Source organism: Artemia sp. Qi Xiang Cuo, chromosome 17, assembly GCF_049724085.1.
Source record: "Artemia sp. Qi Xiang Cuo chromosome 17, ASM4972408v1, whole genome shotgun sequence".
Lineage (NCBI taxonomy): Eukaryota > Metazoa > Arthropoda > Branchiopoda > Anostraca > Artemiidae > Artemia > Artemia sp. Qi Xiang Cuo.
The window spans coordinates 19,813,754-19,835,711 of record NC_142810.1 but is presented as its reverse complement, the minus strand read 5'-3'; the positions used below and the strand labels follow the sequence as shown (position 1 = coordinate 19,835,711).

Genomic DNA, 21,958 nt, shown 5'->3' with positions numbered 1-21,958 from the left:
ATACAATCACTGACGTAGTCACTGATGTATGGTATCATGTACGATGTATACCGTCTTTGATAGTCAGGAAGAAGATTGGCTTATAAGGATCTTGCCTTCTCCACCACAAACAGAGTCTCTATACGAGCTTCGGTAATTTGATTACGTAATAGCTATGAAAAGATACTTTCAATAGTATTACGTCCTTAAACAAAGGAAAATAGGATTACAGGTCAATTCCTGTTTCAAATTTCTTCTATTTTACTGTTTCTGAATAATTCCTCTTTCTCTGTTTAATTTTCTTTTCTATCTGTACCTCACCCTTTTTGTTGGTTTAATTTTTTACGACAATTTAAAAATATCTATTCATTTAGGATTATTAGGGATTACTTTACTTCTCATAATGAAAAGACTCCCTCCATATCAAATTTTGGCCTACCCCTGGATGTTTAATTGATGAATATTTCGCTACCAGCTGTTATACCCGAGCCATGCGTCTACACGCGCGCCAAGCCAGGTTATATCCGTACCTTATGCCCAAGCCATGTTAGGTCAAACTTGTCGAGAAAAGCTAAATTTCTTCCTATTACTGCTCCATTAACATATTCTCTACGTAATTTGGCGGGTTTAAATTTCATTAAATTTACGTTCAAATTTCAAGAATAATTTCTATCGTCAATGTAATTAGGGGGTTATCAAGATATTTTGATGATGTAGATGACCTATAATCCTTTTGATGTGGTTGCTTATAAAGTTGCTATGACTGTTTTACCCCCGAAAGTGTTTTAGGCCAAAATTTTGGCAATAATTGTTCTTAACATTTATTTATAATTATAATTAAAGAAACACTAAAAGCACCCCTCCCCTCTGTGTTTCTACTGGAATTTGAACTTTATAAGGATCTATCAGATTATTTTTTCAATTTCTCAAAGTTTAGCCTACTATTTAGAAAAATAATTTTAAATTAAAATTAGCATTAAATACTAAGATTGTTCTTACTGTTAATGAAAGATATAGACCAAAATAGGTTGAAAGCCTTTTCATAGAATTGTTGTTATATTTTCATGGGGATCGGTTATCAATTTTAGTAAAGTAGAATTTTAAGTCAATCCGGTTTAAATTCAAGTAACTAAAGAAAACAAATTAGTTAAATTTAAGCTATGAATTAAATTTAAGATTATTCTCTTCATCTTGAAGATTTATTCAGGTAAAAACCCTTCATACAAAGATATTACGGAGCATAGACAAAAAAAAAAACAAAAAAAAAACAAGCATCTCATAGTAATAGAGACGGTAATAGAAGCATTAACAGACGATAAAGCCACAGTAATACAATAAACACTTATGTAATATAGTTCTTAATAATATAATTAACCTTTATTGTAAATAAAAAGCTTCTGCTAATGAACTGTAAGCATAAAGTGACTCGAACGAATGATAACCGAAACTCTAAAAACAAAAGTTTGAAACAATGTAAAATTAAATTAAAATAATTCCCAATTTATGCTGATTCCGAATGTAAAAGAATTATTAAGTGGAAATATACCAATCCAAACTTGTTAGTATAACTAAATTTGCAATATTACAGCAAAAGAAAATAACAACCCAAAAAGGATAAAATCTTGATGAAAATGGAGTATCAAATTCTAGATACCCAAGGACCAATTCAAAGCATATTCAAGTATTTTTTTTTTTTACCAGGGGGATCGTAGGAAACGGGTGATCGTATAATCCAGGGATGTATCTTTTAAGCCGATATCATAGTTTAAAATGCCTTTTGAATCGGCAAAAGGGATCTATGAACAACTATACCTCTTCCCAAACCCTTTCTTGGTCCCAAGACCCAAGGGGACCATTTCAAAAAAACTAAGTCTAAAACAAATGTGTCTTGAAAGGCAATGCACATGGGGCCAAAACGCAAAGCGAAAAAAGTTTTTTATAAAGAGCAACATTAGAACTAAAAAGGATCAAAATGATTGATTTATGTCTGAACGTTGTGTTAACTCATTAAACCCAAAGTTTTTTTCGCTACAGTCTGATTTATTTACGCTAATTCTTGATCAAGGAATATTCTAACAGCAGAAGAAACGTGTAATAAGTAATTCATTTATTCTTTTATGCTTCCTCAATAATTTTTTCGCATTTACTTTAAAGAATAGAATTTTTACTTCAAGTGTTTGGAAACATTGTCAATAAGTAAAACAATTTCAGTAACCAACTGATTATACCTTTGGGAAAGTCTCTGGGGGAAACCGTAGAAGGCATTTTGCAAAACGGAAAAGAACTAAGAAAAATATGGACCTATCTGAAGTTATAAACATCTTAAAGATGGGTGCAATACAGAAATCAAGTGGAAAGAGTTACCAAGTTAGAAAACTTGAATTGAGACGGCGGTTGAATATTAGTTTATTTCTAGCAAACGCTGTATGGAAGATTTCAACACGACGTCAAATGTGAGCAATCAAAAGATATCGAGGATACCTTATTGAGATTCTAATGGGAATATGAACATAATTACTGTGATCAATCGGCTTAATCCAGCTATTTCCGAGCAAAATATGTTCTGGGGGGTCTTGTGTCTGACGAGCTAAAGAACCTGACCTTTTCTGACCTGACTTTTTGGTGTTAAATTCAAGACTGAATTTTGCATGCTCAGATTGTAGCTAAGCAAAGACCAAGCTAATACTTTTGCAGTACAGATCAACTTCAAATTGTCACCAGTATAGAAAAGTAGTGATAAATTAAGGCCGGTAATCATCAAACAAGACGGAGCAGCTGACTGGGCATTAGCAATTTCATTATGAAACGTGAAAATTGACGGAGGAGGAATACCTCCTAGGCTTGTGTCTTTCATAACATCAACAGGAATATCATATGAGCAGTATATGGATATAGTCAGGGCCAAAAGCTTTAAGGATTTTAGGACCACCAGCCTTGAAGGCTGCTTCTAATATCAATTAAACTTAGAGGCAATAATAACCTCCAAAGCCTCTAGTAAAACAGGGGATAGCGATAAAAGTTTCTGAATGAAGTGTCATAACAGAACTAATTTGTGAATAAAATATTTTACGTTGGTCTTGACCCGCAAGCCCGAGAGTTTCGTCGACCGCACCGGCGTCAATCAGAACGTTTGACAACAGAGGGCAATACACAGACGCAGCCAAAATGAGGTTGGTATCTGAAATTTTGAGAAGGGATATGACATTAAAATTAAGACAATCACTCAAAGGTTGTTCAAAAAATTTCAGAAGGTAGTAACCACGCTCATAGGGTGGAACCAAGCGCAAGCATCTCACCATTTTGTATAAGAGCTAGCTCTTCAATCAGGAGAGAAGAATATAGAACGCCTTGGATGACAATCACTCGCATCACACAACAGGTAATGCTGGTCAGCATATTATAACCATAGAAAAAGGGCAGGATACCGGGCGACTGGAGCAATTGAGCCTAATCCGGCCCCACATTTGAAAGAGCCCCGTGTCACCATCAAAATGAGCAAAAGAATATTTTAAAACTTAAAGCAAATTGTTTTTGACGATAAAGGAACCATTATCAGTTATTCAAATAACTATAATATATCTGTTTTAAGTTTGTATTGCTGATGATATTTATTAATGTGTTTTTTATTATATAACATATACTGTATAATATAGAAAACTGATACCCATAAAATTTCATGTCAAATTCATTGAATTTAATCGGGATAGTCCAATATTAGAAACAATTTGCACTACGTACGTGAACTACTTTACGGATGTAGACTACTATGCAGGTATATTTTGTTAAAACATTTAATATATATAGATGGACCCGGAAAAAAATCCAATCGGGCCCCACACCAATTCAAACCGGTCCTTCATGGAGAATATGAGTACATTTACTTTATCCATACCAAAAAGTTATATTAAGGTTTAGGCGCAAGATAGCTCACTCCACACAATCAACCGGGACGATGAGATATTAGAAGTTAACTAGTAGGAAAGATATACAAAATTTGCACTTTTTGGAGGGAGAAATAAGAAATTAAATCAGATCAAACATATATCAATACTTACATTAAAGCTTATATATTAGGTATACTGACATTCTATTAAAATGTATAATTTTATCAAAACTTTCTGGAAATGTTAAAGGTGGACTAGAGAGAAAAAAAAATTTAATTGTAAATAATATTTGGACAGAAAATTTTTCACTCTTTTACTAACTTAAAATTTTATGCAGGAGAGCCAATAGTTTGGTTTAACTAATGGTTCTATAATAAGGTCATTCTTGAATGGTCGTTCCGTATCCTGCTTCCTGCCCAAGTTATATTTATGCTCTTATTCTGATGAACAAGATTGTACCCAGCAAGGAGATATCCAGCGTTTTTAAAGTATCCGAGAAGAATAGTTCCTTTTCCATAAGCACACGAAGTAGAAAAAGGTTCTAGTTCTAATACATTGTTTCAAAGTCTCTTTATATACCCCGAAAGACTTTTTTCAGCCCGCTTCTTCCTATCAACGCACGTCTAAAGATCAGAGAAATGGAAAAAAAGAATGGCTATTTTAAATAGCGATTCTTAAAATAAATTCTTCAAATAACTAACATAGAAAAGGAACCTTGAAAATTGATGAGAAAATTCCCAATACTGTTCAATAATTATAAAATATATATAGTGTGCCCCCCCCCAAATACACATCTCCACCTCAAGTGAGCTGTCTTTTGAGAGAATGTGTTCATTGGGGGAGGGGGGTCAGGGTTGTTGTCATATTTTCATGATCACTAATCTAACCGCACATTTCACTGATCGTACGAACTATGACGGGAAATTGGAAAAACATGAAAAGTTTTTTGATGCTCTAACGAATAATATAGGCTCAAAAACAGCAAGCAGTATAGCAGAAATACTAACCTGATCTGAGTTGTGATTAGACAAATGTGAAGGCATGTTCATTCCATACCCAATTTCTTGCATATGGGTAGAAGGAAGAGGGCACTGGGGAGGAGAAACAGGCTTATTAGGTCCAAGTTCTGCCCCGTAGCCTCCTCTCTGCATGTTGATTGACAGTTCCTTTTCATCCATGCTGATACTCTGCATTTGTGGTGTTCCTGAGTTACGAGGACTAAGATGGTCCTGAGCAACGTCTTGTCGCTTTGTGACCTGAAAGAACAAACAACTGTACTTTTGCAAAAAAAGCCCTCGTCTTTTCTTCTTTGTACACATCTAGTAATTTCTGCTCATAAGAATAGGTTCAAGCAATAGTGTTTTATTTTTTCGATTGTCTATGAGGTTGATTTCCAGCAAAATTGTGATTTTTCGCGATTCTTTCGCGCTCACGCCAAATATTTTTGCGGCAACTTCTGACGACACTGAGAAGTTTTTTACTAAACTTCTACAAAATTATTTCATTTAAAGTTCTTTTTATCTGGATACTTTATAATTCTTTAATTAATTGTAGGCTTAGCTGACATGCTAGACTAGTCTATTTTCAACCTTACTAGCCAGTTCTACCTCTTGAGATACTTCCTCCCAGGCTTTATTAATTATATATTTTTGTTAGGGTTATTATTCAATTTTGGAACAAATCCCTGTATTTATTGCGGTAAAAAAAATAACTGCAATTAATTATTAACTAATTAATTATTTATTCATTTTTTTTTCTTTTTTACAGCTTTGCTTTTCTGTTAGTTATTTTTGAGGCTTGAAACTGTGATTTGTCTTTGAAGTTTAGAACAACCAGCTTCAGCCTATTTTTGAAATACCGTTGAAACTAACCGCTAAATTTAGTGAAAGATTACACTGAATTGTTTATATTTAAATAGGTTAGAAAGCCTGGTTGTGGGGAATATACAAATAAACGTCAGCAGTTTCAATACCAACACGGGCTCTTTACAAAAAAGTCTTCTTTTTCTCTGAGTTTTCTAGCTATTGCAATTAAACCTACCTGATGAATTAAAATAGTACAAGGGTTGTCAATAATCTAATACTAATAGTTTCCTTAGACTAAAAAATTCATTCAAATTACTTTAAAAGGCTTTATGTTCTTTTTATAAATTTAAATTAGCGGCCATTCTCCCAGTTTTTCTTTTTATCCGAACAAATAAATAAATAGCCATATAACATACGGAGAATAAATTAGTTACCTCATACTGACGTTTCCCTTAGACCAGACCACCAATCTTAAATTTTGCCGAAACAGGTAAAAATAGAACAACATTAAATTGAACTCACATCAAATAGAAACTAATTGCGTCATACTGACCTTTTTAAGAGAATAGTACTCATTCAAAGTTTAAATTTACTCTCCACATTTTTGAATTTCAAATCAGTTACCGGTATGATAATATTTTTACCTAAACAAATAAATAAACAAAGTTGAATCCACGTTGAAAAAGAGTGTGATTATACCATACTGCTCTTTTCCTTTGATACAATAATATATTCAAAGTGTTTTAAAAATTAACTCCTTTCAGTTTTTGAAACACTAAAGGGAATTACAAAAGTGATTTGACTCTATGTACCAAGGTGGTTTCACAAAATTAAGCAGTGAGTTCTTTGAGGCAACCTTTCATCAGTTGATTTATATAAATTTTAATGCGATAAGGAAAATAAAAGAGAGATGTACAATTAACAGTTCAAACAGGGATAAATCCTATTGTTATACAGTGAAAAACAATGACAAAAAATTACAGATATTTCGATCACACATACTGTGACCGTCATACGTAAATATACTCTGCTAATCTGCTGGATTATATCTGCTGATGACAGTCACTGCATATTTGATCGAAATATCCAGAATTCTTTGTCATTGTTTTTCACTGTCTAGTAAAGGATTTGTCCCTATTTGAACTGTTATTTGTGCGTCATAGATAATCAGTGTGGTTTTCGAAAATACCTACATAAAAGATAGAATAAAAATGGTTCGTCTTACCATACCGGATAATTTAATAAAGGTTAAGGATAGTTTCGACTAAGAGAAGGATTCGACTTACTGTTACCGTACCAGATAGTATATAATTTTAGTTCATACAACCATGGTAGTTCATTTTACACCCATGGATATTTATTATGTATCCACTATTCAGTTGACTAATTTTTGTAAATTTTAAGCTGTTGAGCAAGAAGGAGCATAGTGATTTGACTTGCTACAACAAACGGTTTCAGAAAAGAGCGTTTTGAATCATTTTAAACCCCCCTTCAATTGGTCAATTTCTATAAGTTATAATCTGTAAAGGCAGAAAAAGTAAAAGAGTGAATTGACTTACGACTACTTTACCAGATGGTTTTTAAGAGAAAATATTGATACATTTTATACCCGTAGTTCAATTGGTTGATTTGGTAAATCCTAATTGAAGAAAATAAGAGAGAACAAGAATCTTTTTTGTATCTCTATAACAGATGTATTTACAAAAAAAAAAAAAAAACGGTTATTTATTTAGCGTACACTATAATTTGTTGATTTTGGCAAGTTCTAACCTGTTGACCAAGAAAAGAGTACAAGAAAGATTTGACTTACCGCAACAGTTGGTTTCACGAAAGAAAGTGGTGATTCATTTTGTACCCGCTGTTCAAGTGGTCGATTTTGGTTTGGAGACATAGGAGACATCTTTGGAATATGGACCTGAATAAAAATAAAATATTTGGACATATAAATCATTTTTTGAGCCACGCTGGCTTTCTATTTGAAATAGAATTAAAATAAACGATACGACATGCGAGTAACACTTTTTTAAACGAAGAAAGAGAGAGATTTGACTTTCTTAATCGAAAATAGCTTTACCTGTGTTTCATCTCTGTTCAATTTCATTTTAGAATACAAATAACCAGAACATAATAGGTCAATCAATTGGCGTTTTCCTCAATTTACAGATTAAACTAGACACTCCATTTAAAATTCCAGGAATGGCTCTGGTCCCCTCGAAGTTTTTATCATTAGCATAGTTCAAGCAAACAGAAAAAACCACTCCCATCCCACCAGCCACATCCTTTTCCCGGCCATAAGACAAAATTCACACCAAATCATATCATAGCCATACCATTCTCCCACAACAACCAGTCAATCACAAGAAAAGCTCTGGTCATCTAGGTCCAGAGCTGTTTCAGCTATCCATTTTATTTTGGAGTCTAAAACTGCACTCAACTTTTTTCCGGACGTCTAAGACAAAAATAAAATCATGTATATAAGGCATTTGATTGTTTTGTGAAGCTGGAAAATACTACTTCACCACCACCACCACCCCCCAACCATTAAAGAGCAATAACAATGAACCATACTTGAAAAACTAGAAGGGGTATTTAGTCTGAAGGACCCTTCTGCCCCCTGCCCAAAATTATATATATATATATATAAATATATAAATATATATATATATATATATATATATATATATATATATATATATATATATATATATATATATATATATATATATATATATATATATATATATATATATATATATATATATATATATATATATTAAATAAACAACTTTTTAAATAAATTAAATACTCCTAAAATTATTCCAATTCATTCTTTTGACTTTGTTTTCATCTATTTTTTAAGATGCATGCACATATTACTCCATTCATATACACATATTGACTGGCTTTCGAATAAGTTGAATTCTAGCTCTATTTACAAAAAAAACTGTTGACAGTGAAACTAATTCAGTATTCTGAAGAAACACAGAATGATTTATGGCACCGTTGAAACTATTTTTACATATCTATAACCCTGCTTTTTTGTTCCATCTTTAAGGTTTACTAAGGATATGATAACCGAATAATACTTCGAGGGGATTCCCGCTCTCCACCCCCTAGTGCCCCTATTTGAGCACCAAATATTCTGTAACGTATGGTAAACTTCCACTATTACAATCACATAGCCCAAGGCACACTTCGCACCATGCGTGGTTCATGATGTCTGATGTACACGATATTTAAAGTGTATAGCCCCTCGCAATGCTTGGAGACATGGAAAATCATTAAGTATCAGACATTTTTGTTTATAAGACTGATATATTCATGTAGTTATTCAATATTACACATTTCAAATATGAAAGATACTTAAATCTGAACATACAGTCTGAACATATAGTTACTCAAACCCAGCAATTACTTAGTTACCAGTAATTACTGATTGCCCTACAGACCTTATTGCGCTTTCTATTAAAATTAGAATGATTTTACTTGCCAAATTAAGGCTTTATTATGTGACAGGTTTTGGATTCGCTTTATAGTGTATAGTTCTAATGCAGTTTCCATGCAAGAAGTATTATTGGCAACAATTCGCGGGGGGAATGAAGCTTTGAGGGGGGAAGAGTATTGCTTGCAGCTGTGAAGTTCAGCAAGCCTTATGTTGTAATGACTTGTCGTTATTACTTTGACTAGCGACGGTTGATGTAAGTAAATAACTAACTGTTAGTTAGCAACTAACTATATAGTTACGAACTATAGCCTAATAAATAAAAGTTACCATTGTTAGTAACTCACCGCAGCACAAACAACTAACCTATCGCACCACAAAGCCATCTAAGCCATCGACCGCATGGTGCTCATATCCATTTTATTCAGAGCTTCAGCATTTGCTTATAGTTGGTAAGTTTTTTTTATATTTAACTGTTCGTATTACTCAGTAGAGATATAATTTTCTTATAAAATAAAACATTATACTATTTTTCGATGGTGAAGTTAGTTCATCTTTTTACAATTTTTATAAGTCTACAATTTTTATATATCTCCTCTTGTATGTAATTAATTAAATAAAAAAGTTATTCTAAGGGAAATAAAGAGCGAAGTTGAAACTTGAAACGAACAAAAATTATTGCTTTACAGTCTATCTAACATACTTCGATAAAACTAGCGCAAACCAACCAACTCATGATATTTCCCATTGTTTGCATGATTATAGAAAACTAGCGCTTTACTAAAAACACAAAACAATTCAGGAGTTTTGGAACAGTGAGTAGAAGCAAACCGATTAAGGACACTTTTTGAAAAAAAAAAACATTTTAGGATTGTTGCTTTATTTTTTCTATTTTTTTTTTTTTTTTTTTGTAATTTGGTATCACTTCTACCCAAATAGCTCATTGCAATGATTGAATCACGTTTTGGCTCTGAAAAGGACATTTCATGATCAGTTTGTAGACATGTCCGGAGTGCAGCCATGTTGATAGTATTAGGACTATAGACCAGCTTTAGAATTTGTATCACAACTTGAAATATTCCGTTGTATAGAGAGAAATAACCGGATTTCCGGAGTTCCTATTACGGTTTATTTGTTTTTCATTTCGAATAACGCTAAAGTGTGTTTTTTTAAATTTTAAATTTTATATTACTTAAAACTTCTTCATTTATAAGTCTGCTTGTAATTGTGTAATTATTTTAAGTAATCCTCCCTCCCCTTCTGACTTATCCAAAATTTTAGCGTAAATAAATACTTTTAAGTGCATATATCTCCCACCCTCTAACAAAATTCATTTAATTCCACAATAGGTCAAGGGGGGAGGCACTCACCCCCTTTATTTGGTTTCGGTCTAATTTTCTACAGTTTCATTTATATCCATTTTAATCTGTCCATTTTAGTGTCCATTTAAGTAGGTGCAATTTAAGTTTATGTAACTTTTACATAAAATTACCAAGTCTAGCGAGCAAATATTAACTGATATTCTAGCAATAAAAATATAAGAGTTTTTTGTAAGAAAAAAGAACAACAAATACCTATCCCCATACCATATTCCTTGAATCTGAATGGTCAAAGTTTGGACTCGAAGTCACCTATGTTTATGAATATTTTTCCAAATATTTCAATGTTGTAGCATGCTTTTATAGGATCGTCAAATAATTTACGCCATATTTCTTAATATTACCGCAGAATATTTGCTGTAAAAAGACCAGAGTTTTTTTTTTACTCGTTGTAAATGATAAATGTGCCCCTTAGTTATTAGACAATCATATATAGTATTAGTAATTTAATTTGCATTTAATTAGAACTATAATTCAATTTCGATTATGCTAAAAACAGGCAGGGGCAATCTGGCCAAATCCATGGCACACAGTGCACATAGTCCTATGCAATTCGGGACAAGGATTCGAGTTTTGGTGTATAAGATCCTTTGGCTCGGGGTGGAGTCAGTGGCGTGACTCTGCAACCTTAGCAGTCATGAGTTTGGGTAGCTTATGGTTAAACAATTTCCCACATAAAATCTGAATATCAAATGCCAGGTGAGGCGGGAAACGCCTTGTCCTGCTGCAAGTAGTAGTAGTAGTAGTAGTAGCAGTAGTAGTAGTAGTAGTAGTAGCTAATAGTAGTTGGAAAAAGTCAAGTAAGATAGAAATGGGAGGAAAAGACCTTCTTTGGTCTATTTCCCCTTCCTTCACAAAACACCTGATATTTTTTATATATATTTCTTAATCTATAATGTTACTTATCCCCCCCCCCCTAAGAAAAAAAGTTTTACATATATTTCTATTTAAAAACATGATAGTTTGTGCCGAAGGACTTGATAGTTCTAGTAAACTATATTTATAAACTATAGTTCTAGTAAACTTAATGAAGCCAGTTCAATAGCCTTATAATATCTTCAAATCGTTCCATATGTAATCATCATAATCATGCATTTCACAAATGGAATAGTTTAAAACCATAATATTATTGTAGAAAGAACTTTTAATCAGCTTCGAATATTTTATGATATAAATTGAATAGATAAGCTTTTAGTTCCCCTGTGCTCTGATTTTTACTTTATTCTCTTTCTATTAAAAATCTATTTTCTTTTATTTTTGTCTGTTTTTTGTTTTTGTAGCTATTTACATAGCTGACCTCAGAGGCGTAGGTAGGCTTTTCAGCACCCACAAGTTACGTCAGTTTTTGTCTCCCCCCTCCGCTTTAACAGATGATACAACCGAGGACAAGTGTACCTCTTTCCCTCCATAATTGTTCTTCCGAATCCCTTTCAACCCTTACAAGGGCACTCTCAGTCTCATTATGGGTGTTTTTTTTCTTTTGGAGATTAAATGCATTGAAGTAAAGAGAATGTAACATACCTCATTAGGGCTACGCCACTGAGAAGTCTGAGGACTGTGCTGTCGAGGTGATTGCTGCTGTTGGGGCTGTTCATACTGTCTGGGATCAAAGTCATACGCGAAATTCCCATTAGTTCGAGGCTCTTGCATATACCTTCGATTTTCTGCTTGATTATACTCTTCATGGGGACTACTACTTTCTTGTGAAACACCAATATTTTGAGAAACGGCGGTTTGGTTCCTGATTTCATTATGAGTTACATTTTGGTCCTCCATACTTTCTGTAAGCCTTGCTATATCATGTCGACTGACTGTCACATTTTGTGTCATTCGTGTGACTTCTTGCGAAACCAAATTGTGCGTAATATCTTGTGAGACAAGATTGTGTGCAATTTCTTGAGCAACTATTTCTTGCTGCAATCCCCTAGACACACTCATATCAATACCTCGGTCAGACTCCTCCTCTTTACGCCATGCTGCATTCCGAAAATCTTCAGCTTGGAACTGTTCTTGATAGTCTTCTTGTTGACCTGCTGTGCCTTCAAAGTTGTTGAAGTTTCTCTGAGGTGAGTGGGTTAAATCTTGTGCCTGTTGAAGTTCTTGCTGATAGGTTCGAAGTGATGGCTTATCATCATCACTACGCTGATGATTAGCAAGATCTAGTACTTGTTCAGCCATGTCTGTGCTTGTGCTGGACTCTGGAGCTTGACTAATGAAACTGCCAGGATTCTGATTAACCTGGTAGCTCAAATCCGCAGGCATGAATTGCTGATCATCATCTTTGCTGTAGCTACCTTCTTCCTGGGGAAAATTCGGAAATATTTCTTTATTTGTAAACAAAGGCTCTCCATTTTCTTTTATGTCATGGTTCTGCTCAAAATTTAAAGAAAACTTTCCTTGCGCAAAAGAATTTTGCAAGTCAGCAGCAGCTGCATAAAACGCTTTCAAATCTGCTGCATCAAAGATGTTTTTATTTTTTTGTTGTTTTTTTGTTGGGTTTTCTGATTTCTTTTTCTTTTTCTTTTCTTCTACCGGTTCTAAAGATTGCCCCAAGGGATCTTGCTTCGGTTTCCGCCAGCCCAAGGGTCTCCCTATAAAAAATTATAAATAAAAAATTTCATCCGTCAGCTTCAACAATAGAAAGGAAAGTAAAGTTCGCTAGCAACCTAAATAATAAGACTCATTAGAAGGTTTAAGAAACCGTACAAAGAGGGTGTAATGCTAAAAAAATTAAACTACTTGATCAAAGCTAGGGAGGTTTAATAAGATATCGATTATGTTTCTGTGAGGCTGATAGGATACCTTAATTCCATTTCAAACTCTTTTCTTTTCTTCTCTCTTCATTTCCTTTCACTGACTGATTGAATTTACTTTAAAAATTCACTTTTGTTCAATCTTAAGTTCGTTAAAAGTTTTTCTGGTTTAAAAATTAAGTCGTTAAAAATGTAACTCGTTAAAAATAAATGAGGCTTTCCCTAGTTTACTATTTACTAGTTTCACACTCACTGAAGTTAAAAGCAAACAAATTTCACTATTAAATAAACGACAAGACTAACATGGTGACCCAAATTACTTTTCAGGCTAATTATAGGTTGAGCCCTTAAAGGGGCTCCACACAGCCCATAGTAACCAAAAGTTTAAAAATGTGTTTCTAGAAAAACTGTTTAGTTCCTTCATTAGTCTTAACAATAAAATGTTACTTTGAAAACAAATTTGAAGAAATTTTAAAAAAGAGCCGGAAACCCCTCAAAAATGACGTCAATATTTTGCTGTAACATCATTTCTGACAGGGCTTAGGATCTTTTAAGAAAATTCCTGTAAACTTGTTTTCAAAATAAAATTTTACTATGGAGACTAATGAAAATAATCATTACAATTCCTGAAACGGCCACAAGTAGAAATTTTTTCCCACAAGACAGTTTTTCCAGAAGCACGTTTTTAAACCTTTGGCTGCTATTGGCTGCTTTGAGCCCTATTGTCCCTTTAAGGCATCAAAATGTAATTGCTCCAAGAAGTAATTATTGAAATTGGAATGAGCATAAAAAAGGCATCAAGTGAAGTATTCACTTTCATCCTGGCTAAATTACATGAAAATGCAAATATTTACCACCCAAAAATCAAAGATTAAATAATTTACTTGACCAGAGCTAAGGAGGTTATGTAAGATTTATAGCCATATTTTTGTGAAGCTAATAGTTCATTTTAATTCCATATCAACTTCCTTTCTTTTTCTTCTCACTTCCATTTTTTCGCTGACTGATTAAATATTACAAAAATGTTAGATGTTAAATTTTATTTAATCTAAAGTTTGTTAAGAATTATTTTGGTTTGGAAAAATAAGTTGCAAATAAAGATATATCTGTTAAAAATCGCAAAAAACGACGACTCATTTACTATAATTTCATTAATGAAGAAGGATTTCGTCCCTAGTCAATGTCACTTGTCACTTGTCAATTTTTGTGTAATTTACCCAGTTAATACTTCCTTATAGCTTTTGTTTACAGCATTTGGGCTATAAGTGAATTCAAACCTTTTTTTTATCCTCCATGTAGTAACGTCTGAAGTCATAACGAAGTGGCTTATATTTTGAACTACAAATAATGTCAAAATAAAAAAAAAATCAAATAATCCAGAACGAAGCAGTAAAAAGTTTCATAAAGATGATAATAAATCGTCGATTTCAGAGTTTTTTTTCAAAAAATAAGCAGTTTGATATCACAAAAACAAGATATTACCAAATTAAAGTTGTTTTCTGGTAAAAATGTTAATAACATACCGCATTCTTCATTTATTTGTTTTTTTACAAGTTAGGATTATCATGGTCATGAAACTAGGGATTATTATGCACAAAATCCAGCATACAGCTCAGGTATCACTTAGCTCGGGTATCATATAGCTCGGGTATTAGAAAATTTGCACCGAGTTTTTGGAAGGAAATCCTAAAAAAATGTTGTGAAGCTACACAACTTGCTTCATTCAAGACAACGATGAAAATATCTTTTCTCGCAAAAGAGAAAAGAAGAATAAGCTCATTTTGTTCCTTATTTTATTTCTATTATTGTATTATTTTATTTTATTACATTATTTTATTTCTCCTTATTTTTGTTTCCAATTTCTTTTAGTGCTTTTACAGTCCATTTCAGAAAGTATGAACATAAAAGAGTAAAAATAGGTGCCAGTGTCAAAAACAAAATCACCAGCCCCATCTATCGTCTAGCGACCATTTTCGACCCAAAACTGTTACATAATCTTTTTTCAGGGGCTTTAAACACAGAGAAAGATAAAGAAAGCCATTTCTGTTCCAAGTCAACTAACATCCTACTTAAACTAACATTCTATTACTCTTAGCTTTACTACTTTAGTTAGCTTTTAACTAAAGTTATCTACTTAAAGTTAACTAACTAACTGACTAACTTTAGTTAACTAAATACTTCTAGTTTACTAAGTTTAGTCAAATACTTTAATTACTTTGGTTAACTTAGTTAACTATTTTAACTACTTTAACATCCAACTACTAACAACTAATATTCTGCTTAAGCCTGTCATCTTAAAGTCAGGGCCTTTTAAGGATACAGACCATCCAAAAGGCCAACACCACTGGCTTTTGGCAAGAGCCAGAGGGAATACTTCCTCGCCCCCCACTCGCTCCACTTAGCAGCTTGGGACTTGTGCCCTCAAAAATGTGCTTCACTTTATTCAGGTGGTTCTGAGGCCTCCAGCCCTTGGCAGTGGACTCAAAATAAGGGTTTGCTTACAAGAGTATGCTTAATATTTAATAAAATCAAATTTCCAAAATTCAAATTTCCATAAAAACATTATTTATTGGTATAAATGAACTTTCAGCAATACTTTATAAATATTGTTCAAAATAAGACTTAGTTTTATAAACACTTTCTTATTTCTAAACATATTCTAATTAAAAGTAAAGACAATGGATAGCTAAAAAAAAGTTTCGAGAAATATTTATTGGCAAAATTTGAAGCAGTATATTTTGCTTTTAGTAGAGTGTCAATTACACCATATAACGAGGGGGGGGGGTTTCTATTGGAGTAGCAACCCCAGTGTTATTAGAAGTAATTTTAATTTTTATTTTAAATGAAATACTTCTTTTCTTTTTTTATTCTTTTGTTTTTTTTTCTGTTTCATTTTCCATTCCTTTTTATATTTTTATTCTTCTTTTTTATTCTTTCTTTTGTGCTACTCTACGATTAAAATTACATTACGCTTATTGGTAATTTTTGTTTTTTCGCCTAATTTGCTGCCTAACAGAGAACTATACAGCTTAATGCACTTTTTAACACTGCTTCGACTAACATTTTAAACATTACAATTTTAAATGCGCCATAGGTTCATTCCCTGTAATGGGGCCGGGTATGGCCATATCTTAGCCCTTCTTTCTCAGGTATGGCCATATCTTAGCCCTTCTTTCTCAGGTATGGCCATATCTTAGCCCTTCTTTCTCAGGTACTCCTTTTCAGTTTTTCTCCTTTTGCTCATCGTTATTTAGATGTTATATCGATGTTTTCTGTAAAAGCGACAAAAAAATTACCTCGCTTTTTCTTTATGCATCCATCATCAGTGACTATAGTGTTTGGCGTCAAGGGTATAGGCTTCAGTTGCTCAGGAAGTGAAGGTTGGTAGTCACTATGATTATCTGCATCTAGATCCCGCAATGAGTCCTCAAAATCAGGGGGCTATAATAATAATCTACTTCGTAAATAAACCTTGAAAGGGGGAATAATGAACTAAGATCATAATAAACATTCAGCTTTTCTTTGTCATAATTATCAAACAGTTCGTAGTACCGAACTGTAAGTAAGGAGCGACCCAGCTCAATAGTAACCGAAACTCTAAAAAAAGGAATTTTGATACCAGTAAATACAACAAAGGAATCAAATGTTCATGCTGATTTCAAATATATAAGTTTCATAGAGTTTAGTCTTACCTATCAAAAGTTACGCGCCTGAGAAAATTTGGGTGATTTTCGAAAAAAGGGGGAGAGACCCCCTAAAAGTTTTAGAACCTTAATGAAAGTCACACCATCATATTCAGCGTATCAGAGAACCATACAGTAGAGGTTTCAAGCTCCTATCTGCAAAAATGTGGAATTTTGTATTTTTTTTGCCAGGAGAAAGATCATGGATGCGTGTTTATTTGTTGTTGTTTTTTCCGGGGCTGATCGTGTCGACCCTGTGGTCCTAGAATGTCATGGAAGGGCTCATTGGAATGGAAATTAAAAGTTATAGAGCCCTTTTTAATTGACCAAAAAAAATGGAGGCCAACTAGGCCCCCTCCCATGCTCATTTTTTTCCCAAAGTCACCTGATCAAAATTTTGAGATAGCCATTTTGTTCAACATGTTCGAAAATATTATAAGTATGTCTTTTAGGATGACTTAATCCCCCAAAGTTCCCGGAGGGAGGGCTGAAAGTTATGAACTTTACCCAATGTTAACATATAGTATTGGTTATTGGGAAGTATACAGTACAGACGTTTTCAGGGGAGATTTTTGCTGGGTTTTTTTTTTTGGGGGGGGGGGTAGGGGTTGTTATGTAGGAGGATGTTTCCATGAAGGAAGTTTTCATGGGGGAAGGGACATTGCTATGAAGGGGACGCCGGACTTCCCAGCATTATTTAAAAAAAGATCAGAAATTAAATATAAAAAAACAAGTTTTTCAACTGCAACAGCAGCAACATCAAAACTTTAAACGAACAGAAAATATTACATATATGATTGGGTTCACCCCCTAGTCAATACCTCACTCTTTAAGCCAGAGATTTTTTAGTACTTTCATAAGAGCTGTTTATTCTAATTAACGGCCTTTGTGATTAAGCGGTCAGTTTTAAAGAATTGGAACAAAATTCGAACTTTCACTTAAAGAGCAAGGTATTGACTAGGGGGCAAACCCCCTAATATACGTATTAAAAATATATGAATATAGAAGTTCGTAACGTAAGTTAATTCGTAAGTTACGTATATTTATTACTAATAAAAACGTTCGTAAATAAAATGAAACAAGTTTCGAGAAAGCCATTTAACCAAATAAAAGTAAATTAATATGAAAATTTTGTTTTAATTATTCATGTACTGTGAGCCAAGATCAAAACCTGCATTTATTCAAAAACGTTCATAAATTAAATTTAAAAAAAACAAGTTTTTTTAACTGAAAGTAAGGAGCGACATTAAAACTTAAAACGAACAGAAATCATTCCGTATATGAAAGGGGCTGTCCCGTCCTCAGCGCCTCGCTTTTTTCGCTAAAGTTTGACTTTCTCACAACTCTTATTTTTTTAAAACAATAAAAAACTTTAGCGTAAAGAGCGAGGCGTTGAGGAGGGGACAGCCCCTTTCATATACGAGATAATTTCTGTTTGTTTTAAGTTTTAATGTCACTCCTTACTTTCAGTTAAAAAAAACTTGTTTTTTTTTATTTAATTAATATAAGGGTCAAGTTGTCATTTTTTCAAAGAACACTGGGACTGACTGCAGGCTATGGTAAACCATTTGAAGCTATTCCTTGCGGGTTATCTCACCTAAATACCAGTTTAAGCACGTCCCCTCCTAAACTAGGTGCATACATTTATTATTTGTCTAATAAAAGTCTATATATTGTATCAAACATTATGCTTGTTACTTTGTTATAGAATTTTTTGAAAACACGCATGCTGTACCCCATTTTTTTTACCAAAGACCGTGTTTTCTCACAACGTCTTATTTAATTTTATTAAAAAGTAAATTTGGCGAAGCTGAAGGGAATAATGCCTCTTTTCTATGCTTTGTTCAAATTCTTGTACCGACTTTAACATTCCAGCATTATTTCTAACTGGTTTTATTTTCATTGTTTTATTTGTAACTGATACAGTTTCTAACCAATATAATGATTCCCCAACGATGATCAGCCTTTTGCTTAGAATATTTATATACATATTTCACAATTAGCACATCAGCGAAAACTTAAGCGTGTGAAAGTTTGCAAAAGGAATGTATAAAAAAGCTTTTTTTTCAAAAATGAGTTGTATTAACTGGTGAACTAGAAGAGATCCCAGAGAAATATTTATAGAGATTACATAGCTAGAATTAATACTCCACACACCCCTAGTTGCGTTTATTTATTTGGGGTGCTACCATTTCGACTAACCGTCACAAGCACTAAACGTCGTAACATCTAAAAGGAAAATTCGTCAGAACCACTAACCGTCATAACATCTAAAAAAAATTATAAGTTAATATAATATTAATAAGTCTATAATAGTTTAGAAACAAATTACGGCTATATATCTGCACATCAGGGGGTGGGGGTAAAGCATAGCATATATTAAATACGTAATCTAACCTACCTAGGTACTTAGGTACCCCCCCCCCTAAACCTCCCAAAAAAACTAAAGTTTTAAAATTTTAGATGTTATGACGGTTAGTGGTTCCGACGGTTTTTTTAGTGCTCCTGACGGTTAGATGTTATGACGCCTTCCCACTTATTTCTAACGTTTGAATAAAAACACATTTTTGAAAGTTTAATTTTTTCAGTAAGGTGCAAGTGACCCTTTGCCGTTGCGCCATCTTTGAAATATAAATGAAAGTTGGTGTGCATGCTTCATTGAAGCATGCACGCAAGGCTTCAGGAAATTTTAAGGTCTCTACAGCATTTTTTATGGTTTCATATTTGGATTCGCGCCTTCAGAACCAGGAGATTCAGGTTTGGCTTACTGGTGTTAAGAAGTCATGTGCTCTAAGATTTTATAAGTAGTTTAAAGTAGTGCATGGAGTGGAGTTTTACTTGAGATTGAACCTACTGTGGAGGGTACTGAAGTGCTGGCTGCGGGTGCAAGCAAATTGTGTGCTATCGCGCAGGGGACACTGGGATTCTTATGATGAAGGTGACCCAGGAGGTAGGTGTGCTTGCCCCCTTTAGTGGGGAGTATAGGGATGACCTGGAACCTTTTCTGAGTAATTTCCAAAGGAATAGTTTTTTTTTGGGGGGGGGGGGGGGCACTACAAGCTCCCAGGTATTTTGGGGATCTCTTCTAGGGAGCTAATTATTGTGGTGGAAAGTTTTATAGGGAATTTCTTAGAGGCACGGAAGTTATGACTTCGAAATTTTTAGTGCTACTGTTTGATTTGTTCAATTTATATATATATATATATATATATATATATATATATATATTTTTCCCTGTCTTTTTTTGTATATTGTGCCACTGGCTTTTAAACACACATAACTAAAAGAAATTCTCAAAATATTCAAAAAAAAATCTCAAAAATAAATAATTCCACGTATAAAGTCTCTTTTATACAAGTCTAAGAAACAACTTTTTGGGTAGTTTACGTATTTAGAATTTTCGTTAATCTGTATTCAAATAATTTTCATTGTTTTACTTTACTTTTGTACAGATTTGTAAGATGTTTAGTGTTTGCATATGATGTGAATCCAACTTCCTAAGAGCATGTCAAAGTCTATTTAAAAAGTAAAATGTTTTCTCAAATTAACTGTTTAGAGGGCGGCTGGAACAAGTCTGTAAAGAGAATAGTAGAAAAAAAATAAGATTCATCATTGATTTGGATCTTTACGCTCCAGTCGCGTTATGAGGAAATATTACGAAATGCTATTGCTGAATAACATTTTATGAATTTCTTTCGTGAAAAATTTTTCTGAATACATTAAGGAAAATTTCACTTCTTGAAAATAATTAAACAAGAAAAACAAGTTTTTTCAACTGAAAATAAGGAGCAACATCAAAACTTAAAACGAACCGAACTTATTACGTATTTAAGGGGGTTCACCCCCTAGTCAATACCTCGCTCTTTACGCTAAAGTTTTTTTTGCACTTTCAAAAGAGCTATCTATTCTAATTAAAAGGCTTTTTTGATTCAGGGGTTTGTGATTCGAACAAAATTCAATCGTATCGTATCTGTCGTATTGTACGAAAAATCATAAAAATTAAAATTAAATTAAAATGCAAATTTCGTTTTAACTATTCATGTATGGTGAGCCAAAATCAAAGCTGCATTAATTCAAAAACGTTCAGAAATTAAATTTAAAAAACGAAGTTTTTTTACTGAAAGTGAGGTTCGACATTAAAACTTAAAACGAACAGAAATTATTCCGTATATGAAAGGGATGTCCCCTCCTCAACGCCTCGCTCTTTACGCTAAAGTTTGTTATTGTTTTAAAAGATAGAGTTGTGAGACAGAGTTTAACTTTAGCGCAAGGAGCGAGGCGAAAAGATTCCTATGACTGTTTAAATCTAAGAATCAATCAAACATATGTAAACTAAAATCGAAAAACATTAATAGTGCACTTGGTTAGATTGCTTTAATAGTTATCAAATTTGAAATTATATTGATTTGATATTGAACTGAAATTATAATTTCAGAAGGAAATTCAGACATACTTAATAGTACAAAGCATTCAACCTGCCTTGTGTTTTGATAATTGAAATACGATGTTGGATTTTTAAAACAGCAAGTTTATGAAGAGCAACCATAGTTTATGAAATGTGACTTTCTTTGAATTTTCCTTTTGTTTTTTTGTATAGCGCTTGTGATTTTTCTCATCTTTTAGTGTCCATGTTAATACTTTATAAGCTAACTTTTTTTTACTTTTTTTTCCGGCATTAAAGGCTTCTGGATATTAAGCCTTTATATATATTTGAATTTTTTAATTCTTTTTAATTTTCAAATTTTTTTCAAAATTTTTGACAAATATTTGAATTTTATTATGATTTGCAGGGAAATTTTAGTTTTTTTCTTGTAAAGTCCACTGTCATAGTCCAAAGTCCACAAAATCCACTGTCTCATTAAAAGTTCTACCTGTTCTACAATGTTTTCATTTTATTGGATTGCAATCAGATCAGTTTCTGAGCGGTTCATATGGTAAAACTCGGATACAAAGAGCAATTGATATTTGGAGGGAACTTTGGCTTCTGAAAACATTTGGCGTTTCACCTCATGCAATAAAAAAAAGCATTAGCA

At 33.1% G+C, this 21,958-nt stretch overlaps 1 protein-coding gene across 4 annotated transcripts in view; it reads right to left on the bottom strand.

The window, feature by feature from the left end:
• LOC148941991 (uncharacterized) overlaps positions 1–21,958 on the bottom strand; it is a 137,343-nt gene that overhangs the window by 4,058 nt on the left and 111,327 nt on the right. For all 4 annotated transcript variants that reach the window (XM_089103425.1, XM_089103427.1, XM_089103426.1 and 1 more), the window contains 4 exons: positions 16,539–16,683; positions 12,011–13,080; positions 7,479–7,583; positions 4,871–5,119 (listed from right to left, as the gene is read on the bottom strand). In XM_089103425.1, coding sequence (XP_088959551.1) covers positions 4,871–5,119; positions 7,479–7,583; positions 12,011–13,080; positions 16,539–16,683 — 1,569 coding nt within the window. The remainder of the gene's footprint in view (positions 1–4,870; positions 5,120–7,478; positions 7,584–12,010; positions 13,081–16,538; positions 16,684–21,958) is intronic.